The following is a 27433-nucleotide window of genomic DNA, read 5'->3' on the forward strand; positions in this document are numbered from 1 at the left end:
CTGACGCCTAGAGGTCAGATCATCCGATGACGGGTAAGGACCATATGTTGAATTGGACAACCTAACAGGCATGGTCCCTAAGCCACATCGCTTGTTGCTTAATTAAACAGAAGGGGGGAGATGTTGAGAGCCATAGCCAAGTAGGAATGACGCATGGCATTTTTGGTTGAAAGGTGACCCTGCTCAGGGATTAGGGTGGCTCCAGGTTTAGGGTGGATCCTGCTGGGAATAGGGCATATCCTGCTGCCTCAGGCGCCCGCTCCTTGAGTTCATGTTGAGTTCTTGCGGGGTTCTGAGAGTATTGTTATGCAGAGCCCGGTGGAGGGAGTGTATTTTTCCCAGAATGTGCGTGTAGAGTCGGTGAGAGTTCGGGAATAAAGAGTTGCTGTTTGAATCTACAAGGCTTTGTGGTGGCTCGGTTATTTTGTGCCCAGCCAGACTGCGGCAAATACAACCTTTCCTTGCATTATTTGTGGATACAGATCCAAGTTTGGGCGACCCACAGAAGAGGGAGAATGGGGAAAATAGGAGTCATGACTCCAACTAGGATTCCCTCTAAGAAGTTACACACAGCAGATGTTAATTTACTTATATTTCCCCATTAATTCCTGAACTCATTCCTTTTGGTTTAGCAAATTTCCCACTGAAGGGAAATCATGTTTTTCTTCATTTATGTTTACATTTCGGAGGGTTTGCATGCATGCACGTACTTCTTCAAATGTCTAGACCATGTATAAATATTTCTAATTACATAAATACAAGGCTCTGTAAAATTTAAATGTCAAATGGAAATTTTATGAAAGTTTCTATGTACAGCTGCATTTATATAATAATTTCATATTAATTTCCCAATGACAACTTCAGCAAGGCTGCTAATAATTTTATGCAAGTTTCATTTGGCAAATTTAGCACATAAGTAACATTCTATGAATAATCATCATAAAGGAAAATCACAAATAACTGAAATAACAGCAAACTTTGGAGTCCTCATCACACAGAACACTAGGGTATTTCTGCTGAAATATAGATTATTCCACAGCTACCCTAAACCACAGGCCATGTATTGAATACACTGATCAATGTGCAGTGGGATTTTAAATGTGCACATTTTAATAAGAATGTAGTATCCCCTTGAACTTGAAACCTTTTTGGAGATATCCACATTTACTTGAGAACTTTCCCATTAATATGTTGTTGTTTTAATGTTTTCCAATAAACTTGTGAAGCCAGCAGTTGTCAGGAATTTGGTAAAGAAGCCTAGTGGACAAAAAGAAAATTCTCAGAGGGTTTCATTCAAAGACAAGCACACTGTGAAGACTGCTTGATGTAATTCTCCTTTTAATTGTTTGCTCAAGGTCATTATCAGTGGCAAGAACAGTAACAAAGTTTTCTATTGACAAGATGCCATGGAAATCTATAATTTTTTAGATGATCAAATGGCCTTGAAAAGCCTCTGCTTAAAGATGATTAGGGGCATGAGCCAAGATGGTTACCTCAGAGACCCTTGTCAAATAATCCAAGTAGAGAAAGAAGAGGAGGAATTACGCACACCACTGAATAGTTCTGAGAGAGATCTGGACTACTCACACACCAGAGCTGCAGGTGCCCTGAGACGGTCTCCTAGGTTCATAGAACCTTGACATTTCTTGGAGCGAAAGGCCTGTGTACCTTCACTCCAGAGAGTACGTGGGCACATCTGTGCCTACCAGGTGACTCAGCCCTTCAACAGGTGTGTGGGTGGGAAGGGGGGGGTCCGCACCTCTAAAGAACAATCCCTAAGACCTTCAAGTACAGGGACTTGTTAGAAGGAACTGGCACACTGTACCAGGGAGCATCTGTCACAGCAGAGCCTGGCAGTCTCCTGCAGCAGGAGCAGAGCGGGTGGCCGCCTGGTACCTACCTTCTGTGCTCCTGCCCCTCGGGACTGTGCAGGCAACAGTTCACGGTGTTCACCAGGAAGCCAAACAGGCGGCCGTACAGGGACTTGGCCAGGAGGTCACGGTAAAATTCAGCAATCTGTATAGTGTGTCGTCGTATTATCAAGTCTCCTAAAACACAGAGAATAGGAGGTGTGACGGCAGGGCTCCGCTGGGCCAGGAGCCTTGGCCTCAGAGGCTTCTGCTTCATGGGAAACCAAGAAATGGCCAGGAAAGCAGGCCTTGACTGAGGCCTCGACTAACCAGCTCCCAGGCAGGAGGGTGCCTGGCCTATGAGCGGGGGCCCAGGCAGCAGAGAGCTCTCAACAGCTATCTGGGAGCCAAGGAGGCTGAGGTCCTCACCCCAGCTTTCATTCACTAGCCATTTGATATTCAAAGCTATTTAACTTCTTTGAATCTTATTCCCATCACCTGTAGTTAAAATGGAAACAGTTATGCCCATCTGTGATGATCTCGGAGAAGCACTTGGCACCATGCTATGGCCATCAACGCCCAGTAAGGGGCAGCCATGTATGGCCCAGGAGGAAAAGGAAAGGTAGCCGCCCCCACTTAGGAGGGCAGTGTGACCTCACACATGCAGGGGTCCACATTTGATGGGGATCAATCCTTTTGGGTCGACAGCATTGTCTTTCTAAGCTGATGGATTGACCAGAAGGGGTGACCCTGTGCTCTCTCCCGGGAGCACAGGGTTTACAATGCAGTCATATCCAGAGGCCAAACAGGCACTCAATCCCAGGATCAGCTTCACCCAGGGGGCACAGGCCAAGCTGTATTTGGGCTCTATGTTTGAGTTGCACCAGGATGAAAGTCCGAGTACAGAAAACTTTACCTTTAAGATACTGGATGTCCGTGGTCAAGGCAGAGGCCAACTCGTCTGTGGACACTTGTAACATTCCAGCCACTGAAATTGAAGCCGTATTATAAAACTCAAGTTAGTGTATGTTTGATACTCAGAACATTTATATAGAGAGAACATCTTTACATAGACACATGAGAACACATGTATTAAAGAAAAGTAACTACTACTGTAATTGCCAAATTCAACCAGAGAAACATCTTAAAGAAATCAACTCGTCTCTAAGTTCTTGTGGCTCTGCACATGAAATCATAACAGGTCTGGTGGCATTGCTGTTCTCACAGATAGTGATGAATTGTTTTCTCCATATTCTTCACTAGATCACTTTGACATAGTGAAGATAGGCTCCTTTAGTTTTATGGTAATTTTTTTTAAGTGGGGGTGACTAGAAAGGTCATTTCAAAGATGAGAGAAATTTTTGGCAAGGTCTCATACTAAGACAAAGTTGCCAAAAACATATATTGTAGAAAAGATAGCATTTGAAGGGAAGCCGTTACATCTTGTTTAAAATGTTTAGCTACCAACATCTCCCCCATATAAGCTGGGTGCCATGGCTAGAGGCAGAGAACACTTATGAACAATAAAAAGTAAACTCAAGTGCGGAAGAAGCAGAGCTGCTGGAAGAGAGCCCTGCAGCACACACTGGCCATCAGAGCCAGGCCACTCATAAAGCAAAGTAGATGCTCCCCACATTGAGCCCTACTCCTGAGAAGGGCCTGTGCCACGGGCTTTTCTGTACTGTGTCTCCATCTACTGGCAGCTTGGCAAAACTGCACAGCAGTGAGGTTCCTGCCCACCACTTCACTGACCTTGTTCTAGAAGCTGGAGGTCAGAAACAAAGGCAGAGTGAGCGTCCGTCAGCGCGGTGAACTGGATGTCTCCAAGGTGCAATATTGCTGCTAGAATAGCAAATAGGTTCTCCACCTCCTGCACAGTTTACAAATAGAGAGCACCAACAGTCTTGCTTAGAGGAAAGACTGAAACACAGATCCTTTAAAAGTCTCAGAGGGTACAAAAGGGGTGTGGCCTCTGTTCATGGGATTGTGGCTTCAGATTCTAAATGTTTGGTGGAAGAACCACCAATGTCTGCCTCAAAATCACAATCTCATGGCTCAATGCACATTTCCTCTAAATCAATGTTTCTGTTCCTGAGACATAAGACAGTGAGAAAGTGCTATTCTGATATAAATCGAGGGGTTCTGATAACTGTCACACCCAAACATGAATGTTCTGTGCTGAGGTCTCACTGGCTGGGCGTCACTTGTGAGGTCAGACTTCACTAGGGTCCTCTAAGGCAGACTCCGGCCTGCCAAGGCCAGCAGCCTGCCAAGGCCAGTGGGCCCAGCTGGGCGGCACTGTGGCTGCCCTCCTCAGGAGCCTCCTTCCCTCCCCGTGACACAAACTGAGGTGGTGGTTACAGAGCTAGAGAAACAAGTGGCTGGTTGTGTTTCAAGGCATCTTAAGGAAAACCAGGGAACAGACAGACGTGGGCCCCAACTGCCTGAGCAGGAGGCTCAGGAAGAAAGAGTGTGCTGAGGGGAGCTCTGAGAACCCCCCTCTGCAGAAGGAAGACGGACACCTGGGGTTTGAGTGAGGAAAGGCGTTTTGTGGCAAGAATGGAAAATCAAGAAAGAGCTGCAGTAAGGGATGCTTCCCTAGAGCACCCAGTCTTTACCACGATGCTGTCCACAGTGGAAGAGGCTGAGCCCCAGGGCAGAGGCCAGGGCCCTTTAGTTCTCAGTTTCCTAATTCAGGAGTAAGCTCCTGTCATGCCCACATGGAAGGCGTCCTACCAACAATCTCTTTGACCTACAAACACAGATCAAAGCATCAGCATCCCTGGGGTTCCGTGATTTTCTTCCAAAACGCTCAGTTTTCATGGAAAGCCATGATTTCAGATCATCTGGGGCACGAGAGCATGGGGTGACCTTGATACTCTCCAGGCTCACCACTCTGTGATCATGGTCGTCACCCAAAAACATGTTTACTGACCCTAAACCCCAACTCAGGGCTTCCAATTTAATTCATCTTGCCTCCTGGAATAGCATTTCCCAGCCTATGAAACTCTCCTACAGCGGTTTCCCTTTTCATTAATTCTGATGACTCTTCATTAGTGTCCTGGAGCCTGCAGAGTGGACGCCTCTGGATCGACAGACAAGAAGAATGTGCACTGTCCTCAAGGGTCTTTCCCTTCAGGGTGGAGACAGAGCTGTGGGTGCCACCTGTGGTGCCCACTGTGAGGTGGTGAGTTCCGAGACAGAGGGAGAAATCAGGCCCTCTGGGGGAGGGAGGCTGCTAGGCTGTGTCTGTGTTCAGTAATGGTCCCCTGCTGCCCTGCGGCCACTGGGGACACAGGGCGGAGGTGGAGGCACCTCTATGCACAAAACTCTGGGGACCATGGTGCCTGACACATTTTGACCCCAGGTGCTCAGCCCAGAAACACTGTCCTTTGACTGGTAAGGGAAATTATATATCCCTCCTAAGTGAAATAACTGTCCCCATTCAAGTCACTTTAAAGGATCACGACGAAGAGGTGCATTTCATGTCTTCTGTTAAAATATACATGTCTTTTACCAAAAAGGCTGCCCGATTCTCTGTTAGCTACCTGGGCCAGCGGGTATATTTTGCCTGCCCTGCCTTTGAGGATCAATCACGGATTTTCAAAGTCCTGTTTCCAAGCAACTGGTCTTTAGGCAGAACGGCTCCCTGCCCCTGTCTGTGCCCCCTTTTCCTATAGGGGAGGTGGGCATCTCAGGCATGAAGGGAGGGAAACAAAACAGCAGCAGCAGCCAGAGGACAGGACCGTGCGAGCGGCTGGAGCCAGGGAAGGCAGAGGAGACTGCAGAGGAGGGCAGAGGGCCCGCGCGGCCTGACTGTGGCGCTGCCGGCCAGCTCTACCCAGACAGAGGCTCAGCTCAGCCCGTCTCTGTGGTGAGCAGGTGGGGCCGGGCCAGGAGCCCGCAAGGATTCCACAGTCCATTCCTGGCCCTTCCCGGGTGCTCTCCCACCCCCTCCCACACCACCGATCAGCCACACCTGTGGTCAGGGGAAAGGCAGGCCCGCATGAGTCCACACACTGGCTTCAGACAGACAGATGGCATTTACGTGGGTGACGAAATCGGGGGACTCCTGGCATACCCCAGCAACCTCACACTCCTCGTTTCTGAGGACTTGGCCAAAGTCCAAAACATAAGGGCATGCAGAAAACACACCCAGGAACCAGAGGTCAGGTCGGGGCCTCTGAGGGTGTCCCCCAAGGCTCAGCTCACGTCACGTCTCTGACTCCCTAGACCAGGGCCTCTCGGTTCAGGGACCACTAACTACATACGGTTCTTTCACTTAAATTAATTAAAAGAAGGAATCACTTAAAGTCCTTTCTTCACCTCCTTGACCTCACTTCAAGCACCCCACAGCCACACAGGCTCCCAGCCACCACACTGTGCCCACCAACCAATGGGGACACCAGCACTGATGTGGGACACGTGTCGCAGCGGCAGGCTGCGGCTTTTCCGTGAAAATGGGCAGCTCTTCGACTTGGTATTTAAGAATAATGTTTTCTGTTGTCTGAGGAGACATTTATTTTAAAGTGCCCACATTGTTCCTCAGTGATTCTGAGCAGTGGGCAGCTGCTCAATCCACAGTTCTTGGGTAGGTTGGCAGGCAGGGATGCTGGATCTGTTCTGGACATGGACAGGGCTCCTTGGCCACCATCTTGACAGTGTGCCCTCTCCTGTCCCACTCTGTCCACGGTTCCTAGTGCCTGCCACCATCCACGTCTCCTTTGTCTCCTGACCCTCTAGTGAGCGCCGGGGGCAAGAGAATCTGCGCTCTGCTAGGCCACTGGTGTCTACAGCAATATCTGGAACCTAATGGGGTCGAGAAATGCCTCTGAGTGGACACCTGGGCTGGTGGAGGGAGGTTCACTCCATGAAACACACAGTAGCACTCACCACAGTGCTGAAGCCAACAACATTCAGAGCTTGTTTCAAAACCACGAACTTCTCCCTGTTCAGAGAGCGCTCTGCTGTGGACACATCTTCCTGTGTGGTGTGGTTCAAGTACCTGTTGGGACAAAGACACGGCATTAGGGCTTGGCCTGGAGTGAAACTCGAGTGGTTGGAAGACACTTCAGCCATATTTGGTCTCCATAATAATGGAAATCGCCTGGACATTGTGTACTGGCGTGTTTACAAAGCTTTCAGTACGTAACAGCACATGCTGTTTCAGGAAAGGAAGAAACCCGGTTCTGGCTGTACCAGAACATAACTGAACTGCGTGACGTGACTCTCACCTTAGCTGCACCCTGCCTTGTGAAAGGAGAAAGTTCCAAGTACTCAGTGCTCTTCATACAGAATCCAGCAGGCACTATCATATGCATTGTAATTAATATGTGCATTAAAGAGACTTAACTTACACTCACGTTTTTCTTGTTGGTACCTTTTAATTATAAGGTATTGATTAATTCATTAATTTATTCCTTTCATTCAACAAACATATATGAATCACCTACCAAATATAGGAAACAGCAGGCAGCTGAGGACTATGTGAAGGTGAAGGAATCCTTCCTGGGACCTCAACTGTGAAACACAACATACCCAGGGGCAGCAAAGATGGCGGTGGGCAGGTGGGGAAAAGGAGGACGGCACAGTGCCTGAGCGTAGGGAGGCAGCAGGACCCAGATGTGGACAATGAGGAAACGCTTGGGAGGGGTGGGCTCCGGTTCCAAAGAGCAGCACATGAGCAAGACTGGCCAAGCACAGAGGCCGTAAGGCTGACCCAGGATACAACAGTATGAAGACACACAGCGTTGTGGGCGTGGTGCATGAGGAGCACAGAGTCTGCACTTGCACTCTAACGTGTGACGGCCAGGGGCTGCTAGGGTGGAGAAGCGCCAGAGCTCTGTACACCCTGCACAAGGGTCTCAGGCAGGTTCCGGAGGGATGGGAGCTCTGAAGCCTGAGGACAGAAAAGAGGCACAACCAGCTTGGAGTGTCAGGAGCGTTCTTGCACACTGGTGGGAGGTCACCTGGAAAGAGATGAGACAACTAAGGGTAGCAGGTGATCCAGGTGTGACCGACCCTGGTGAGCAGAGAGCAGGGAGCCAGGCAGGAACAGTCAGGAGGAGCCGTGGTCTGCGGACAGGGCCGCAGAACAGGAACAAATGGTGCATTCATACACACACTCCCATTCAAATTATCACACACAAATACACTCATGCACATACCCCAGTGCATGCACATATTCATTCACAAATACTGATTCCTACTCACATGCTCAAACACATTCCTATACGCTCATAACTATCACACATACAGACATGTGCACACTCACAAAACCCACAAACACACTAACACACTCATAGTCATGCACACAAAGTCACACATTCTAATACACTCACACATACTCACATACTCTGACACACTCATGGATACAAAACACAAACATTTTCACACATGCACACACATACACACATACTCACCCACACATATTTGCATCTACATGCACATTGATGTGTAAGCACATGCTTACACCCAAACTCACTCTCAAACACTGATGCACACATACTCATGTACACACTAACATACAAACACATTCAATTCACACTCATATACTCTCAGACACTGACACAAACATGCACTCACAGGCACACTCACACTTATGTACCTATGCACACTTATACATTTATCCACTAACACTCATGTACACACACAATCATGCACACACCCAAACACTCTCTCTCATACGCATTCACTCACACACATTCACCCTAACATGCTCTCCTGTTGCTCAAACACTAAAACACACTTGTGCACATATCACACTTTCACTCATACTCCTATTTGCACTCACACACACACATTCATGCATACTCATACTCAAACACACACACACACACACACAATGGTGATACCTCTGATGGGGATAAAGCACTCCATCTGCTCCCTACAGCTACCCACATTCAGATCTGGCAGTTTCTGAGCCAAACACCATGTTTCCATAATGCCACCTCAGACACAACGCGCGTCAAAGGGAGGCTTCTTCCATGCCTCTGTCGGATGCCACCCTTGATCACTGTGAGGTTAACATCGTATTGGGGGTGATCACAGAGCAACTGGCTCCTCTAACTGTGGAGTTAAAAGTTCAACGGCCACCGTTTCTCTGAAATTCCCTAAGAAATAACCCAGCATGCTCCTCCTGGGCTCCCTCAAGGGTCACCCGAAACTGCTCCTGCAGTGTGGTACAGGAGGAGCAGCGGCTGTGCCCTGTCCCATGTGGGGCGCGAGGACCGCAGCAGACGTGTTCCTGGTTCTGGGAGAAGCAGCCACGCAAAGTCCATGCTGCAGTTACAGGCAGGCTCTAGGCATGAAGTGGACCAGAAGGAGAACAGGCAAAGAGGGTTTGCCTCATGGAAGGAAGGATGTTTTCATATGGGGTGAAGCACCTTCCTCTGCAGCAGGAAAACTGGTTGGCATAATGATGATAAAAAGAAAAAGAAAAAAAGTCTTTTTAGGCAACATGGTGCACACCTATAGTCCCAGTGGCTCAGGAGGCTGAAGCAGGAAGATCACAAGTTCAAAGCCAGCGTCAGCAACTTAGCAAGGCCTTAAACACCTTAGAGAGACCCTGTCTCAAAATTAAAAAAAAAAAAATTAAAAAGGGCTAGGGATGTGGCTCAGTGGTGAAGTGCCCCTGGATTCAGTTCCTGGTACAAAAGAAAAAAATATTAAAAAATGAAATTTTTTTCTGCTGCTCATAGCATTTGAGACGATTTCAACTGAAATACATGTCTTAATTATCAGCATAAAATTATATTTTAAAATGTGAATGTCATGAAAAAAAATTATACACTTATATTTTGGAGATTAAAGGCACTATTGTCCCCCTTTACAATTATTCACCATGAAACTTTGCATAAGGGCAAAAATATTGGGAAAATATTCATGGAAAAATAATGAAACTGAGAATCAAAAGAGCTGATTCTTTGTAGAAACATTTAAACCTTTATTTTATTATCTGAAAGATGAAGTAAACATGGATTAAAAGAAATAGAGTAATAACATTCTTCACTTGTGCGTCATGATGATTCTGTGGGTACCTTGTTAAGAGGCTGACACGCTCTGCATTCAGAATTCCAAACACACACTGCACAGGACTGCTCCCTGGACAGACTACTGTCCACAACAGGAACTTTTAGTCCATGTGCCTGGACGTCAATGAAGCTCTTTGTCAAATAACCAAGCCAAGTGAAATGAAGGAGCATTCTGAGAAACAAATGCTACTAGCAATGGAGAACATCTTATTCCAAAGAACTCACTTTTAGCTTATTCTCAGATAAACTAATAAATAGATAAAAGACCGTAGCTCTCACTTGACGGCTTTGCCCCAGGAAGCGCCTGAAAGCTGATTCACGTGTGCAGTGTTATAGTGGCCTCTGCAGACGTCTGTCACTCCAGATAGGCAGGATGGTGTGGACTACGGCCAGAGGCTTCCGGATTTCAGCTGTGACTATACCAACTTCATGTCGCAAACCATCATAGCACAGTGGTATCAAGCCACCCTCCATCATCTGACCAGGGTTTTCTGTTTTGCTGACCTGTGGTCTCAAGATGTATCCAAACCCTAAGACTCAACGTTCCATGTCTTCTTTGTTATTTGAGAATCAAAGTCTCACACCTGCAGCATAAACCATCTGCATTTTAATCATCTCCTTTTAATTCATAGTGACATGAAACACTACTATTTGGAAACAGAAGTATCTCAGTGTCCAGAGTCAGAAATACCAGAACTGGTCACCTTAAGGGCATCTGTTGCTTTCTTTTGATAAGATTGGCTAGCTGGGGGGAGGCTCTAGGTGTTTCTGCCAAGGGGTGAAGGATTAGCACAGGGCGTATATGGAGAAAAACTGAGGCTCGGTTCACTCAGCTTGACTAATTATACTCTGAAAGAACTGTGGCAGGAACTAATATCCCTTGAAGTTCCAAGTCCTCCTCTGAGAGACTGTGGCACTTTCCCAGTCATCACAGTGACTTGCAAAACAGTGATCATTTCACCATGTGACCTACCAGGGAACAGGAGCTCCTCAAGGTCGCACAGCTCATGATCAACCAGCACACACCCTTCCTGACCCTAGAACCCCGAGGCTCAGTCACAAGGTTCCTGTGGGGACAGGGCTGGGGAGGGGGATGTGGCAAGAGCCTGTGGCTGCTCCCCGCCGAGGGTCAGCACCAGTCACGAGAAAGAGCATGGAAAGTACGGTGGGGGGGGGTGTCCGGAGGGCAATTCTATACACATTCAGAGTCACTGCTACGAAGCACACAGCCATTTCTTTTAATAAGTGAAAAGAAGTTCCTGACCTTAAATGTCCAGTTCATTTGGTGACTGAAAGGAGACTTCTGAGGTCATCTCAGCAAAAACCTGCCCACCCAACTGTGATCCCCTACTCATTTATTTATTTTTGTTCATTCTTTCTCTCCAAACGTCAATTAACTATTTAGGGACAGTCATTAATTCTTGAGGCAAATTCTAGAGGAAAAAAAAATGTCTGTGTTCTTAAAGCCATAGATGACAGGAAATTCCTAATTGATATAAAAAGTATCACCTGACAATGTGTGTATTCAGCAGGTGTTTAATACGTAGGGAGCAGTGGGAAAACAAAAGAGGAAGGAAAGGAAGGAAGGAGAGGGAGAGAGGAAGGGAGGAAGCTGGCCCCGTGGAGGGAGCTCATCCAACCCCGTTGGCTTTCCCTCATGGTGACGGTCACACAGGCCCCAGCACCACCCAGGTCTCTGCTACCTCTGTGACTGTGCACAGTTGTACTGTCCCTGAGTCCACCCTACATCATGGAGCTCTGGTGTTTGTGTCTCTCCATGAACTAGTTAAAAGAGTCCCAAGAAAACCAACAAAGTGCACATGAGCCTTTTAAAAAATTTTTGGTCTTATCCACATTAATAAATTCTTCTAAAAACCAATGGATATCACATAGAAAAAGAAATAAAAAGACTTATAAAAGTATGAATTTCACAAAAATGGGAACACAGTCCCTTGGAGACTTGCCCAGGCGGTTGTGTGAACCAAGTGCTTCCCTGGGCAGCCTGCTGCAGACTGGACGTTTTAGTGTAACTATTTGGCATCTGGGGACATCAAGCTTCTCTCTAGTTTGAGACTGTTATAAATAAAGCCACAATGGACATGCATGCACAGGTGTTTGTGCAAACACAACGTTATTTCTCTGGGACAAATGCTGGGGGGGGGGCGGGGCGGGGGGAGAGCTGGCTCATGTGGTAGCTGCACAGTTTTATGAGGAATCCAAACTCCTGTCCAGCGTGGCTGCGCTCCCCTGCGTCCACCAGCAATGCAGAGGGCTGCAATTTCCCCACAGTCTCGCCAGGAACCGCGGCTGTACCAGTCACATCAGCCATGTCACTGGCTTAGCATGCCCTTCTCTTATGTGCATGAGGCCTCTGAGTCCCCTCTTTTGTGAAATACCTTTTCTTGTCTTCAGGTCATTTGCTCATGGTTTTAAAATGATGTTTTTCCTGCTGTTGATTTTGGAGACTTCTTTTTCCATCTTAAACCTCTGTCCTTTGTTAAATACGTGGTTCGCAATATTTTCTCCCAGGATACAGCTTGCCTTTTAATCCTCTTAATGGAGTTTTCTGAAGAATAAAAGCTTTATATTATGTAATACAATGTATCCATTTTTTTCTGGTAGGGTTCTTGTGTTTGGTGTCAACTTCTTGCCTTGTCCTAGATCCCAAAGATTCCCTTCTTCCCGTTTGTAAATTTTGTAGAGCATTATGTTTTACCTGTAAGTCCATGATATATTCCAATTTTTTATATAAGGTGTGAGGTTTTTTTTGCTTTGCTTTTGTTATTTCTGTCCTGTTTCTATTTTGGCCATGGATGTGCAACTGAGCCAGCACCTTCTGCCAAAGGCTCTCTTTCCTCACGTGGACTGCTCTGCACTTGTCAAAAATCAAGTGGGCAATATTTGTGTGAGTCCATTCCTGCAGTCTCTGTCCGGCTCTCCTTATGCGTGTGTCTGTCTGCCGACCAATACCATGCGATCAGGATCACCGTAGCCACATGATACGTCTTAACCTGGGTAGACCGATTCCTCTGATTTATTCTTCTTTCAAGATTATTTTAGCTATTCCAGGCCTGTGTCTTTACACATAAATTTTAGAAGATATTATTTATGTGTCTTAACGTTGTGAAGATTTCAATAGGAAATTGACTTTATAAATTATCTCAGGGATACAGATATTGTTGCTATATTGAGTTTTCCAATCCATGAACATGGTATGTCTCTTTGATTTCGCTCATCAGTTTTTTGTAATTTGTAGCATACAAATTCTGTAAATATGCTGCTAAGTGTACATCTGAACAGTTCACTTTCTTGGAGGATCTGGGAAGGGTATAATGTTTTTAAGTTTGATTTCCACATGTTTGATGTTAATTCATAGTAGTTAATATTTGCAATTGATTCTGTGCACTAAGCTTGTCTCCTTAGACCTGATGAACTCACTCATTAGTTTAATGTGATTTTATGTAGTTTTCTCAGTTCTCATCCCCTTTTCTCATCATGAAATCTGATGGTGCTTTCTTTCAGCTAAGTTTACAAATGTAATTTTTATAGATTAATATTAAAAATATGCACACCTTTACCCAACATTTCTTCTTGCTATCTCTTACAGGAAAATAAAAAAAATATATATAGATGAATACATGTTAAAATTGTGAGAAATTCTACTTAGGCATATAATAAGAAAATGTTTTCATTACAAATTAAATTTGCTTAAAGTTGGCCAGCAACTACAATTGTTGGCCATGCACTATTTATAATCAGCTATTCCATTATTCCAGTTAGCTCACTGTCCTAACAACAAAGGGCATGCTGATGATATCCTAAGCAGGTCAGTTATATCGCCAAAATAATTCCCATGTGCATGTGGGCTGTGAGTGTGTGTGTGAGTGTGTGTGTGTGTGTGTGCACGTGTGCACGTGCTTTGCTTGTGGTAAGGTAAACAGGTTCTGGAATAAATTTCTTATGCTGTCTAAGAACATATGGGTAGAGTTGATAAATCACAGTAAGTCACTCAGTAAATCACAGGAGAGCTTCCCCTTGTTAGCTGAAGAGTCCATGCTGGGACTCTTCTATACACGGTGTAGAAGAGCAAATTAAAATGCTACTGCACAGCCTGTGGCACCCTCTGAGGACTTGGAATTCAGGATAGTGGTGATCTGATGTGAATATCAAGCACAAACAATGATGGTTTGCAGAAAACACTGTCACCAAATTTCAAGGCCTGTGTCCTCTCTCTGCCCACACCATCTCAGGGTGGTACCGGGCACATTAAAACAGCAGCAGCTGTCTGGGTACTCGGTGTTGTTCAGCCTGCATGTATACCCACGGTCCACAGAGATTGGAGGCTCAAACAGAAATAAATGATCATATTATTCCCTCAAAAACAAAACTGCACAGCCTGTCCACAGACTCTAAATACTATCTTTTGCTCTGTTTTTACCTGCCCTGTGAATACAAAAGCACAACGTCTTCTCCACTGTGGCAAAGCTGCCTTTTACTTGATGTTTCACATGTAAGTAAAAAAAACCAGGTCAGGCCAACCAGGAGGCCAGCACGCAGAAGGCCAGCACACAGGAGGCCAGCACAGAGTGCCAAGCCCACGGCAGGGCAAGCCCTTGCCCCTGCACCCCACCCTGCTCCTCAAAAGAAAATTCTTTTCTTTATTGTTATTGAACAACCTGGAACATATTAGCTGATTTTGAATCCCTCCCAGTGGAAGGTCAATACGACTTTTTATTAATCACAGGTTTAGATACATAAATCTCCACCAATGAAAATATTGGTCTATTAACCATGTGCCATTTTGTTTGGAAAGAGAAAGCCCTGCCAATGGTCCCCAGGAAAAGAACAGGATTCACATTCAGACTTAGGGGCTTGTGACATTCCCAGAAGAATTTATCTGCATTTTTCCCATCAGACAGAACATTTCTCCAAAACATCTGGTGAAGCTGGTCCTCAACCCTCCATCCTGTAAACAGTGACCTTGTTATGGTCAATTATGTGTCCCTTGAAAGTGAGTGACTGGGTGACCTCTGGTGGACAGGAGGTATGGCTGTGCTCTCTGGCCCTGGACAAGGTTGGGGGCTGAAGCCAGGTGTATACCCACCTGGACTAATGTCCAGTCGCGGTTCCTTCTGCCAGAGGAAGGGCCCTGCTTCCTCCTCATGGAGTCTCTCATGAAGAGCTGTGCATACTTAGAGGAGTGGTCAGTGAAAAGGAGAAAGAGCAGGCTGTGCTCAGGATCTGTGGAACTGGCCTGGCTTTGATGATGGTGGGGTCCCTTTAACAAGGCCTGGGGAGGGCTGAGCTTTCTCCCTTCACACCAGGCCACCTCCCACGCGCTGCATGTACCAGCAGGCTGTGGCCAGCAGGGGGTGCTCCAGGTGCTGAGCCCCTCCTCAGAGGCCATAGCTGTCCGGGTGTTGTCAGAAGTGTCCAAGACACTGAGGAAGGACGGGCCCCCACACCTTACATCCTACACATGGGCTGAGGCTCCGTCTATGCCAGGACTTCTGCAGCATGTAGAAATCATAGGGTACTGGATTCAGAGTCCTCACCGTTTCCGGATAGACACCCATCAGGGCTGCGCTGCTGAACAGTTTCACCTGGGACACACCCTGGACCTTGCAGCAAATGTTCAAGGAGTAGGTGCTGTGTGAAAAGTACCTGGCTGTTGGTATATGAAGTTACTTCTTATTTTTTTTTGGTAATGGGGATTTGGGGATCGAACCCAGGGGTGCTTTACCACTGAGCTACATCCCAATCCTTTATTAGTTTTTCTTTCTTTCTTTTCATTTTTTTTTTTTTTTTGAGACAGTTTCTCCCTAAGTTGCTGAGATTGGCCTCTAAATTATAACCCTACTGCCTCAGCCTCCCAAGTCACTGTGATCACAGGTGTGCTCCACTGTACCTGGCTCAAACAACCTGTTTCATCAGGTAGGTCCAAAAAATTTTATTTTCCTTTCAAAACATTCTATCATCTACCCTATTTCTCTCTCTTTTCTTCCAATTTCATCGACTCAAATACCCACAATCAATGGGCAAACATCTTTCTTCTGCTGCGCTTCGTGGAAATTACCTGAGGGGGCAGGTCTTCATTCTCCGTGACCTGGGGGCCGCCTCCCTCCATGATCCCCAGCAGCAGGCCCGGCTCCCTGACCTCACTGCAGCACCCGAAGGCTTCTGATCTTCTCACCTCCATCCACCCACACCCACCCACACACTCCAGGAGCCTCAGCCCTGGCCCTGTATTGTGCCTTTAGATCAAAACCACTTCTACATTAGAAAAATACCAGCATACCACCAAAATGTCACTGTACGTTTACAATGAAAAATTATCTGAAAGTCACAAATTCTGAAAACTTAATATCAGGAAATGTCAGAATGATGTGCCTCAGGTTAGGATGAGATATTCTAATTTAGAGATGCTAAGATGTGAAATCCATACAAGTTGAACATGAATGTGCTGAAGCTGCCAGTCACTCAAAAAGGCTCTGGATTACAGCAAGATATTTAAGACTGTTTCACAAAAGATGGATTTGGACTCCTCCAGACCAGTAGGATGGAACATGTATGTCAACTCAGAAGAACAAATTAACATTGCTTAAAATTGTTCCTCATATACCCTGGAAATTGATATTCTGAAATACCTAGAAAATAAAATAATTTTCTGGCCAGAGACTGAGTTACCCAGTGACTATTTCTACTACTACTACTACTCAATATGACTCTTATTTAGGGAAAGACTGTAGTTGTCTAAACCAATTCCAATTATTAAAGATTTCAATAACATAAAATTGTAAAGAAAGTTATTCTTATGCTCAGATGTACCGTCAATGTCAAGTTTATTTTCAATTTTCAAATGTGTAAGACAACATTTATGTCCTTAGAAATACATGTGAATGGATCCACCGTCTTGTGGACTCTTTAGACATTACAACAACCCCCCGATGGCATCTTTTACTCTAATCTTCTGCTTCTGGTATTTCAATATTTATAGTTAAGACATCAAACACTTCAGAGTTAGCAATGAACCTCAGCTGTTATGAAAACAGCAGCTTGTAAAATCACCAAGTTTTAAATTAGTAGCTCTTTACTTTGGATGTGTTAGGGAATCCAAAACTTAAAGGGGGAGTTAAGTGACACAAAGGAAGGCAAAGGCTGAGGGCCACCGTCTTCTGTGTCAAATACCATTGCGTGGGCGCATTTCACCTGCCTCCCTCAGACACATGAGCGGGGGATGTCCGCTGTTTAGGAATAAGGGTCCCCTCGTCACCCATGCAAGGCTCCTATCCCATGCACTGCTTGGAGCAGGAGTCTGGATGCAGTGATTGGGAGAGAGGAGCCAGGAGGAGACGAGTCACACGGACAGAGTGCAGTGGACCCCACATGGGGTGCGTGCTAATTGCTCTGACTCAGAACTGGGTCAGCTGATTGACTAACGGCAAACAGCCTCAACATCCACCTCACTCCCCACATCCCCAACTTCAGATGGGAAACCTCTGTCTGCTGGAATTGAAATCAGCACTCCCCGGAATCAAGCATACATTTCACACAAAGAGGACTCCAGATCCACCCCAGAAGGTCAGGTACCGTGGACGTTCACAATATCGATGATGTTACCCATACACACCTGCACTGCACCGGTGACGCCCAGGCCAGGACAGCAGAAGCACTTAACATGGCGGCATTCCCCAGCATTCTGCTTGCAGCAGGCCTGCCGGCAGGACGCAGCCCAACTCACAAGCTGTGGTTCAGGCAGCAAGGGAGGGAAAGCGTTTTCTCAGCCATCCATTCATTTCCTCCCCATCCTGCACTGCTTCTGTTTGAACCACGGGGATCCGTGGAAATGGTCTCCTTTCACACCCTTGCACTGTGAGGACAGCATATTTCTTTCTTTCACTGGCTGGACATACTTAACATAGGAGACAGGTCATCTCACCTTTTCCTTAATTTACTAACTCTGCTTTGAAATATTTAATTTAATCCCAATCACACTTTCCCAGTTCCCACCTCCTGCTGCTCACTACTAGGGAGGCTTCAAAAAAAAATCTGGATGATGGAAATTGCTAGAACAGAGGTAAGCAGTCTATGCTGCTTGTATGAATTAGAGATTTACTAAAATAAGCTTGAGCAAAGGTACGCTTGTGAGAAACACGGCTTCAAGCTTTTGTTGGTATTCACTGTTCAATTTTAAGAAGGACAGCTTCAGTCAAGAGAGGAGGACTGCTGAGTTTCTGTATCTGCCAAGAATTGTGCTTAGTGGGATTCAAAGATGGAGGAGGCAGAGGACCTGTCCAGAGAGCGAGATCAAACAAACCAGCCAGAAAGACAGAGTGAGGCACAAAGACAAAATCTATTGTGTATGATAGATGTTCAGAATGCATAATACTAATACTACATTGAACAGTAGTATACAGAATAACAATGATCATTCAATTAAGTCCAAGAAGGCAAATCAAGATTTAAAATGCGTTTTGGTTGATTTAAATTCTGAAATGTGTGTTCGATAGTGATCATCTGAAATAGAACGCCACGTTCAGGGGCAGGGCGATGAAACGCTAAGGTTCTGCAGTGCGCTTACTTTCATCAGCACTTTTCTTAGGGTTTTTATAATCCTGGGGATTCTTCACACATTAAAAACAACTCCTTGTCTAGGGAAGGTGAACTTAGAAGTCATGCAGACGCTGAAGAGTAAAGGTGCTTGTAATAATCATTACATTATGTAAGGCAGAGAATAAATAGCCAAATAATAAAATTACTACTTGAAACAATGAAGGAGGAATCATAAAACAAATCCAAGTCCCAGAAGAGTGGAGGGCACTCTCCCCCCACTGGACACACCGCAAGCCCAGGGCATGGTCTGTCATGTGACTTCAGGCCAGCTGTCCCTAGGTCCTACCTCCTGCCATTGGCTGTGACCGTTCCTGCTGGGCTCCTTTTCACTGAGGCAGATTTGCTCTCCTCAGGGCCCACCCAGACTTGAGGAAGCAGGTGCACCCTGCCAGAGCCCCACCCTGGAGCTGTGCACCCTGAGATCCTGCAGCCTGAGGGACACCCTGGGCACCAGCCAAGCTTCCTGGCCCACAGCAAGACAGGGAGGGGCCCAAGCTGAGCAGAACATACTAAAACAACCCTTCCTAGGTTGTGGGTGAAAACGTCCAAATTCTAGGCTGCCCAGTGGGATTCCCAGCAGAACTACCCGCAATACCGCCATCCTGCCACCTCACCTCCTCTATCACTTACAAGCCTTCTCTGCTGTTCGTAGTATTTGGGGCTTCTTTTTCTCTTTAATGCACTTTTCTGCATTATCAGGAAGCAGGAATTCTGTGGTGAGGGCTTACAGGTTCAACTCATGGATCATTTTACTGAGCAGATGCATTTGATGGAAGAGACAATAAAAAGAAATGATCCATCATCACCGTGCGCTGGTCTGTGTACCATGAATCATTTAAACCGGCCAGACACTGCATCGTGCACAGGACAAGCTGTTCCCTGCTGCTCTGCTCTGCCTCTGGATGCCACACAGGTATGATGCAGACCTGGGCACATGGTGGGTCACTGGCAATGGCAGAACAAAGCCCGGGCAAGGCCACCCGGTGTCTCCTATTGATGCTGACGCCACGGGTGCTTTATTCCAGATGAAAGTGTCAGCTTAGTCTACCTAAAGCCTAATGCTCTGGATTAGCCATTTCTAGTAATATTCCCCAAGTAAGCAGAGAAGTGTTTAGTGCTTAAATTTGTCAAAATATGGAGCTGTAGTGAGGTCCATGATCCATTTCCTGAGCAGATTGAAGGATACTTGTTTGCCATGTTTTACTGCTTTAGTTATTACTGATCTCCGTCTGTCAGTCTCACACACACACACACACACACACACACACACGTGATCCATCTACATTTACAGATAACTCAGATATCTTCATACAACCTAAGACCACTCTTAATTCTGGATTTATACTGAGGAGAAATAATCTCTTCATTTCTTAAGAGGAAATACACTAACTTCTGCTTTCAGATCCACTGAAAACCAGCCTCTCTCTCCTCAGTGTTCCTGTGCACACATGTCCTGGGCACCTGCAACCTGACCCTCAGAGTTTACGAGGCCTTCAGCCTACTCACTGGGCAAGAGTCTATGTTTTAAGGGTGACATGAGGAAAGAGAGGACATTGCTGGCCCTAGAAACCATTGAGCTGGACAGCTAAAGGGTTCTCTCCTCCATGGGAGGGTATTCCACAGGACACCTGCCCCCCAGGTCCCGGTATTCTTTAGTCTCCAGAGACAGAGTCCAGAGAGATGCCACAGGACACGCGGCCACGTACAGGCTGATTCGAGTTAACAAGGAGTTAGACCAGAGACTTCAGGGTGCCACCGACTGGCTCATGCCCTGGGGGGCAACAGAGCAGCCCCGTGGTCTCCACCAATCGAGTCTGCTCTCCTCTTTGAGCAACACGGAGGTGCTCATCTGGAAACACCGAGACCGAACAACAGAACACACAGCACCTGCAAATCAGCAAGCGGGTCGCTCCGACTCCCTGCCAGTGGGGCCATGCTCCCGACTTTCCGCACTTGCTGATCAGGGCTGATGGGTGCTTGGCGGAACCACCCTCCTCACCCTGCGGGCTGCAGGATCCTGTCGCCTGACCTTCACAGAGGTTCTCCTAAGTCTCCTGAGATCCTGCAGCCCATGGGGTGAGGGCAACTCTACCAAGCAACCATCAGTGAGTTTTATTCGCAGAGAGGAAGCTGTTCTGTGGCGTAGGGAGGCAGGAAGCACCACTGACTTCCCCTGACTCAGGAAGCACAGCGCTGCTGAGGTGTTTCTGGAGTCCCGTTGAGATGGCACCCCTGGAAGGAGCCACGCAGGAAGGAGCTGCACTCCATCATCCCACAGCCTCTCAGCCTCCATCCCATGGTGCGTCTTCTCAGGATGCGCTGCACACCTAGTGTGGAGCGCTCGGCTGGGCAGACTGACAAGGCCACATCCCGTCTGTGTGAACTTCTCGTGGGTGCAAACATATGGGTTATTCCTGACTCTGCCCTAACCTGATGGGGGAGGACCTCGAAGCCCTTTACTGGATCAAAGATTCTCTGGGGCCTCTTCCTGTGGCCAAAGCAGCTTGATAATAAGAGGCACCAGCATCGGAGCAACAACAAAAATAGTCTAGCAAATGAAATGGTAGCCCCTGTGTGGTGGTGCCAGACTTAGGTCCCTGAATCAAGTACACAAATGCTGGCTGGGGAAGATCTGGAATGGGAATGATTCATGTCAAATACAAAAGGCCCGTCTGCTCAGTGATGAGAAGGTCACTGTGGGGTCACTACGTGGCTGAATCCCACCACAAGCCAAAGATGGAGCAGCCCAAGGGGCTTGGCCTAAATTCTGGGATGCAAGAGAGAGAAGGGAATTAGGAAGGTAGAATACAGAGAGAATACCTGGCAGTGGAGAGCTTTCGACAAGAAGCATGGCGTCCCTGGGGAAGCGAGGGCAGAAGGTCCAATGGAGGGGCTGGCTACGAGCTGGACTCTGGAGTGTGGGGTCAAGCTCCCCCCTCCTCCTCCACCCTCTGTGTCTGCAATGCTGCACAGAGAGGACCCCGTGCCCTTAGCTATCTGCCTGGTCCAGGGCCCCCACTGCCCTGTGCCAGCCTTCTCCAGGCCTCCTTCCCAAAACGCCTGTCCTGGAGGCGGAGACAGCTAACAACAGGGACGGCTCAGCCTACTGGCTCTCAGGGTCACATGCCCTGTGATCCCCATTCCTCCCAGATCCCCCTCCCCCACATGGAGGCAGCCAAGTGTAATCAGGGCCTTTAGGGGCTCAGGCCTCTCCTACCCTTCCACCTCCTCTCCAGGGGTCACAGGCCTCCTGTGGCTTCCTTCACCCAGTTCAGTGTGTGAAAGGCAGAAAAGTGGTGTTTAGAGAGACCCAGACAAACCCTGGCTCTTGTGCCCCAGCACGTGACTTGGTAACCAGAGGTGAGCAGGAGGCTGTTTGGCATCTGCAGCACGAAGAGGCACCTGGTCCTGGACTGGCCGTGGACACAGTGTGACGATGCGTCCAGCCCCTTCGTAAACTCAGGGCCAACGGACGAGGGTGTCAGGGTTCCCCCATGCTTCCCACACGATCTCAGAGACAGCCATGGACTGCCCAGAACACACAGCGTCAGCTTCCGAGTCCTAATTCCCATGGGGTCAGATGTGACTTTAGCTTCCTGCGCACACATGTAAACCCCAAGCGTCATCACAGGATCTCAGGTAGGCACGAGTTCTCCAGTTTCAACCCCCATCCCCATGAACACATGCCCGCCTCGCTGAACTGGACAGCACTCTTGGAGAGACAGGGACTGGTACCCACTCATGCAGTTTGAATGTTACTGACGCCATCATCACCACTTGGGATTAGATAAGGGCAAGTTTTCACACTCTAAGAGAATTCCATTTTTTTTTCTGCTCAGAGGGTATAGAAAGACAAAGCATTTCAAGTTGAGAGAGAGAGAGAGAGAGAGAGAGAGAGAGAAAGTCTTTTGCCCCAGGGGATGTTGAGGGCCACAGCCGAGTCGGGATGACGCATGGCATTTTTGCCAAAAGTAGTGGTTGAGAGGTGACACCAGCGAGCCATTAAGGTGATGACTTCTGAGTTCTCGCGGAGTTCGCGTTGAGTTCTGGTTGAGCTCTCCTGGGGATTCCTGAAGAGTTTGCCTTGGTTGGGGAAGTGCCGGAGGAGGGATTTCCAGTTGGTGATTCCTGGAGGAGCCGCGTGGCGTTCGGGAGAGTTCCCGGGGAGCGTGTGTGGAGTGTGCTGGTGGAGTTCAGAAACAAAGTTTGTTCCTGCTTGAGTGGCTCATGATTTGTGCCCAGCCAGACTGCGGCAAGGGGAGATGTGAGTCAGGACTCTCTACAGTATTGTTCAACTTATGAATAGATTCGGATGGTCATGATGCTCCTGTAGGGTTTGGAAGACTCATGACACAGGCAGAGCATGGGTGTGAGGTCCACGAATCTCCAGTCTCTTGTCTTTTGGGCCCTTGTGGCTCAGAAGCGTCAGGAAGCAGGAGAGCCAGTGCCGGCCCTCTGCCTGTTCTCCTGGCATGGCGGAACTCACCTGGCCCTCTGCAGAGGCCGGCCTGCCCTTCTAGAGCTGCTGGGTTATTAACTCGAGACGAGGTAACACTGGCTGCCAGTGCAAACGTCTTTATCATGCTCCTGGCTACGAACGTGATGCGGAATTGTTGTTCACAGTAGCTAAGGGTGACAAATGCTAGAATGTCATTAGTTCTGCTGAACCACTTTCAAATAGGGCCACACACAAGCAAATGCTGACCTTGTGCTTTCCCTTTCATTTTCTTTAAAATGTCACTGACACAAGGGTGTAGAGGCAACGGTTGTCATGGAGACAGTGGGACTGGATTCGGGTCTGGCTCCTGGGTGACACCTCGGTGTCTGCAGCTCCTCGCTGTCCAGTGCAGATGCCAGCACGCACTCTGCTGGTTACGGAGCTCGGGGACGTGGCACCGTGCATGGCACCTGGCTCCTGGTTAAGTGAGCCATTCATGGTCACACCCTGTGACTCTCACGTACATTATTAATGACAGCCCTTAGAAGTAGGTCCAAGTGCTTCCTGCCTCCGGTTTTTGTCTTGGGAGCAACTTCAAGCTTTGCCTGGCTAAAATGTGGGGATGAGTGGACATTTTATTACATCATGAAGTTACGAAGAATCACCTTTAAGCAACATTCCAGCTTTCTTTTTTTTTTTAATTACATGGAACTTGCCTGGGTTAAGTTCGACATTCAAAATAATCCCTTAGCAAAAACAAGCCTTGATGGGAGTTAATTGTTCTCTTCTCCTGTGACAGGTGCGCTGGCAGGATCTCAGTTCAAACACCGGTGAGTCAGCGCGTCCTGTCACCACGGCAAGGTGAGGAGGTCAGGACAGGTCACAGGCTCTGAGTCATATGACTGTGGCTTTCCGGGTGCCACTCAAGACCTGAGCTCCCTAAAGAAGGTTCCTGTGCAGCCCAGCCCTCCCACCACCCATCCCTGTGAAGGAGACCAGAAGCCACCCTGGACTCGGTGCCCAGCTCTTCTGGCACAAATCCACAACAGCTGCCTAAAGGCAGTTGAAGATAAGCTATTATAAGCCATTTTCATTTAATCTCAATATCCAGGATCGTAAATTACATTTATCTCCTAGATGTCATTATTATGCACAAACAGAACAAATTGAAATAGTACTTGAAAAACAAACAGCTAGGAAAAGAGAGTGAAGAATCATACACAGGAGGAGAAATGTTCAGGGAGCTGCACTGGTTTCCATGTGGGTCTCGGCTGGGGGTTTGTGGTTGGCTCTGGTTGGCTTCCAACTGACAGTGGAGAGCCTGCCATCTTGTGGGAACTCCACACACAGCCTTATCCCAGCAGCTTAAAATGTTGGAGAAGTGGGGCGCAGTGGTGTACACCTGTAAGTGAGGTGCAATGGTGCACACCTGTAATCCTGGTGGCTCGGGAGGCTGAGGCAGGAGGATCATGAGCTCAAAGCCAGCCTCAGCAAAAGCAAGGGGCTAAGCAACTCAGTGAGATCCTGTCTCTAAATGAGATACAAAATCGGGCTGGGGATGTGGCTCCGTGTCAAGTGCTCCTGAGTTCAATCCCTAGTACCTCCTCCCCTCAAAATACCAGAGAACTGGAGACTTCCCCCTTGTTAATAGTCTGGAGGAGGATGCTTATACACAGTGGCGTGAACACTGTTTCATACGGCAAGCTGTGGGGCCAATGGCCACTTCAGAGTCATCCTCATCCTGAAGTGGGATAAGGGTCCCTCTGTTCTTCAGGGATCATCCTCATCATGCAAAAAGGGAAATATTTTTAGGCCCAATTTAATGCTGACATAAACCTACGTTTTTATGTGATAGTTTGAGAACTTTTCATTCTAAACACCAGGTCAAGGTTAAAAAGGCACATTTGTAGCATTAATTGTAAAATAATAGTGATAGGTATTTTTTTTTCTGGATTTATGATCACGAAGCAGAAAATAAGTGTTGAGTGTGCCCTTGACTCAGCTCCTGTTAAACATGTATTTTACCTTGATTCATCAAAGGAATGTGTTGTTAGGAAAGGAAGAAACAGGATATGTTAGAAGGAAGCCAGCTGGCAAAGTCATGTTTCTTCAACTTCCTTTAAGACCAGGCTGCGTGGTGGAGTGCGTGAAGAGGGGAGAGACGGGTGGGTGGTAATGGATGGCCTGCCCCACTCTAGCTCTAGTTAATACAAAGGGTGAGCGTGTGGTTGAGAAAATCAGGCAAGTGGGTGTGCTGCTGATGGTAAGAGCTCTCCTGATAACAGGTGTGTTCAGCAAGTTCCTGTGCCTCATAGGTACCCAGGCCCTCTCACCCATGGCTAGCACGGTATTAAGCACCTTACCCACAGGGATCTCCTTTCCCGTGGGATATCAGTTTTAAGCAGCAGACTCAGAAGGAAAGGCTAGAAAGGTGGAGTTTTGAGAAAGAGTAGAATGCCAGAAAATTCAGATCTATAGTGCTGATGGTAAACAAGTCAATTTCCAGAATCACAGTACTTAACATTCGTAACCACTAACCCAAGGTTTGACCCCATGCTAAAGTCAAATATCAAAGCAATATGAACCTCAAACCTCACCAACACTGTAAAAGTGAGACGATCCGCTGTTATAAACATAAGAAGACCCACAAGAATCACAAAGCACTGTATGTATGATATTTTATGACTTGCAGAAAAGGCTTGTTTTATTGCTAAATAATACAGTTTTCTGTGCAATGATCACTTTGGAAATGCTCCAACTGATCTCTTCATGTATCTGGAATCTTAAGAGGAAAGTGCAGTTTTGCTCCACGAGGTGTTCACAGTGCATGTTAGTCAAACACCTGCTCTATGCAGGAGCACTGGACCATTCACAAGTCTGCACACCAGGCACACTTGTGCACAGACATGCACAGACACGGACATGACCTCTCCACCAGCTGAGTGCTGTGAGCTTGGGCTTCTGCTTGTTGGAACAGCTGGGGACAGAAATCCCCACCACTTTCCCTCCTCCAGGCCACCCTGGACACGCAGCCCGGGGCTTTCCATGCAGTGCTCCTCCTCCCAGGGCATGTCCAGTTAGGGAGGCCCAGGGTGGAAAAGTGAGAAGCTAATTTCAGGCAGTGGGCTTGTCAGAACCGCTGCTGAGCAGCAGATCCCTGTCAGCACGAGCTTCTTCTCACCCCTTGACTCTCTCCTCTGCAAAGTGAGAGGATCTGACCGATGGGATTTCTGACGGCCTGGGAGCTGGGTTTCCACATCTCTATCACTTCTGCCTGGGCTGCCACACTTCCGTATTACTGCTTTCTTCTTTGCCTAAGTTTCTGTTGTAGGTTGAGGCCAGATAACCCCAAATAGTCTTTTTCTGTAAGTAAAATATAATTCTGACAGGGCCTTTTTAACTTCTTGACAACGTTTTTGCCACCAACAGGATAAATCATGTTTTTGCCACCAACAGGATAAATCATGTCTATAGACCTGGATGTGACCTTTCATGGGATTTCATGACGGTGACCAGGAATGCAACAGGACATTAGTCTACGGCCAATTTCTTCTCCCCTGCCCCCATGCTCACAGTCATGGACACCTCAGTTACGGTCAGACAACAACCTGTGGCTGCCCCAACCAGTCCTTGAGGTTCAGCCTGAATCACCCCATCACACTGGGAAGACCCTCCCCGGCTCCCAGGTGGATCCGCGCTCACTGCCCCGGGGGCTCCACCGCCTCTCAGATGCAGCTGGTCCTTGGAGCAGTGCCCTCCTCCTAAATGGTCTCTGGGTGGTTGGAATACGGGTTGGCTTCGTCCCCCAAGAGTTTACTGCTAGGAGCCTGGTTGTCAGGGGCTGGTGTTGGAAGTGGGGCCCAGCGGGGGTCCTCAGGTCCCTGGGGTGTGCCCTGGGAGGACTTAGGCAGCGCTCTGGGACTTGAGCTCGTTCTTGGAGGACAGTCATAAGGGGGAAGCCTGGTTCCACTCCGTGCTGGCCTCCTCCTTGGGAGGTGATCTCTTGCTCCCACACAAGCTTTTCCATGGCCATCTGCCATGAGGTGACACAGCCAGGGGCAGCCCTCACCAGGGCCTGTGCAACACCGTGTGGACTTTCAGCATCCAAGACCACTAGCCAAATAAACATCTTTTCTTTACACATTTAGCCTGTCTCAAGTACTTCATTAAGGTCACAAAAACACAGACCAAGACACCAACCCTGTGAATGACGCCCCGTGCTGCTCGGGCTGCGGTCACAGGAACCATTCATTCTGAAACTGTTTTCCTCGAGTCCAACTTTCAGTCCATCCCAAATCCTGACCTTCCTACCTTCAGAACACAATCTGGACCTCACCATTTCTTTCCACCTCCACATACCACCCCATCAGTACCACTTCCCAACAACCCCATGGGCACTCGGTTCCCTGCTCCCAGCTGTGACCACTACATTGACGTCTCCATGGAGAAGAGCTGCCTTTGCGATGAAAACCAGTTCATACCCAGAGCCCCCTCCACTT

At 47.6% G+C, this 27433-nt stretch overlaps 1 protein-coding gene across 4 annotated transcripts in view; it reads right to left on the reverse strand.

Moving 5' to 3' along the window:
- Myo16 (myosin XVI) overlaps nucleotides 1-27433 on the reverse strand; it is a 420601-nt gene that overhangs the window by 188930 nt on the left and 204238 nt on the right. For all 4 annotated transcript variants that reach the window (XM_048800642.1, XM_048800640.1, XM_048800641.1 and 1 more), the window contains 4 exons: nucleotides 6744-6855; nucleotides 3603-3720; nucleotides 2767-2838; nucleotides 1901-2048 (listed from right to left, as the gene is read on the reverse strand). In XM_048800642.1, coding sequence (XP_048656599.1) covers nucleotides 1901-2048; nucleotides 2767-2838; nucleotides 3603-3720; nucleotides 6744-6855 — 450 coding nt within the window. The remainder of the gene's footprint in view (nucleotides 1-1900; nucleotides 2049-2766; nucleotides 2839-3602; nucleotides 3721-6743; nucleotides 6856-27433) is intronic.

Source organism: Marmota marmota, unplaced genomic scaffold, assembly GCF_001458135.2.
Source record: "Marmota marmota marmota unplaced genomic scaffold, marMar, whole genome shotgun sequence".
In the NCBI taxonomy this organism is placed as follows: domain Eukaryota; kingdom Metazoa; phylum Chordata; class Mammalia; order Rodentia; family Sciuridae; genus Marmota; species Marmota marmota.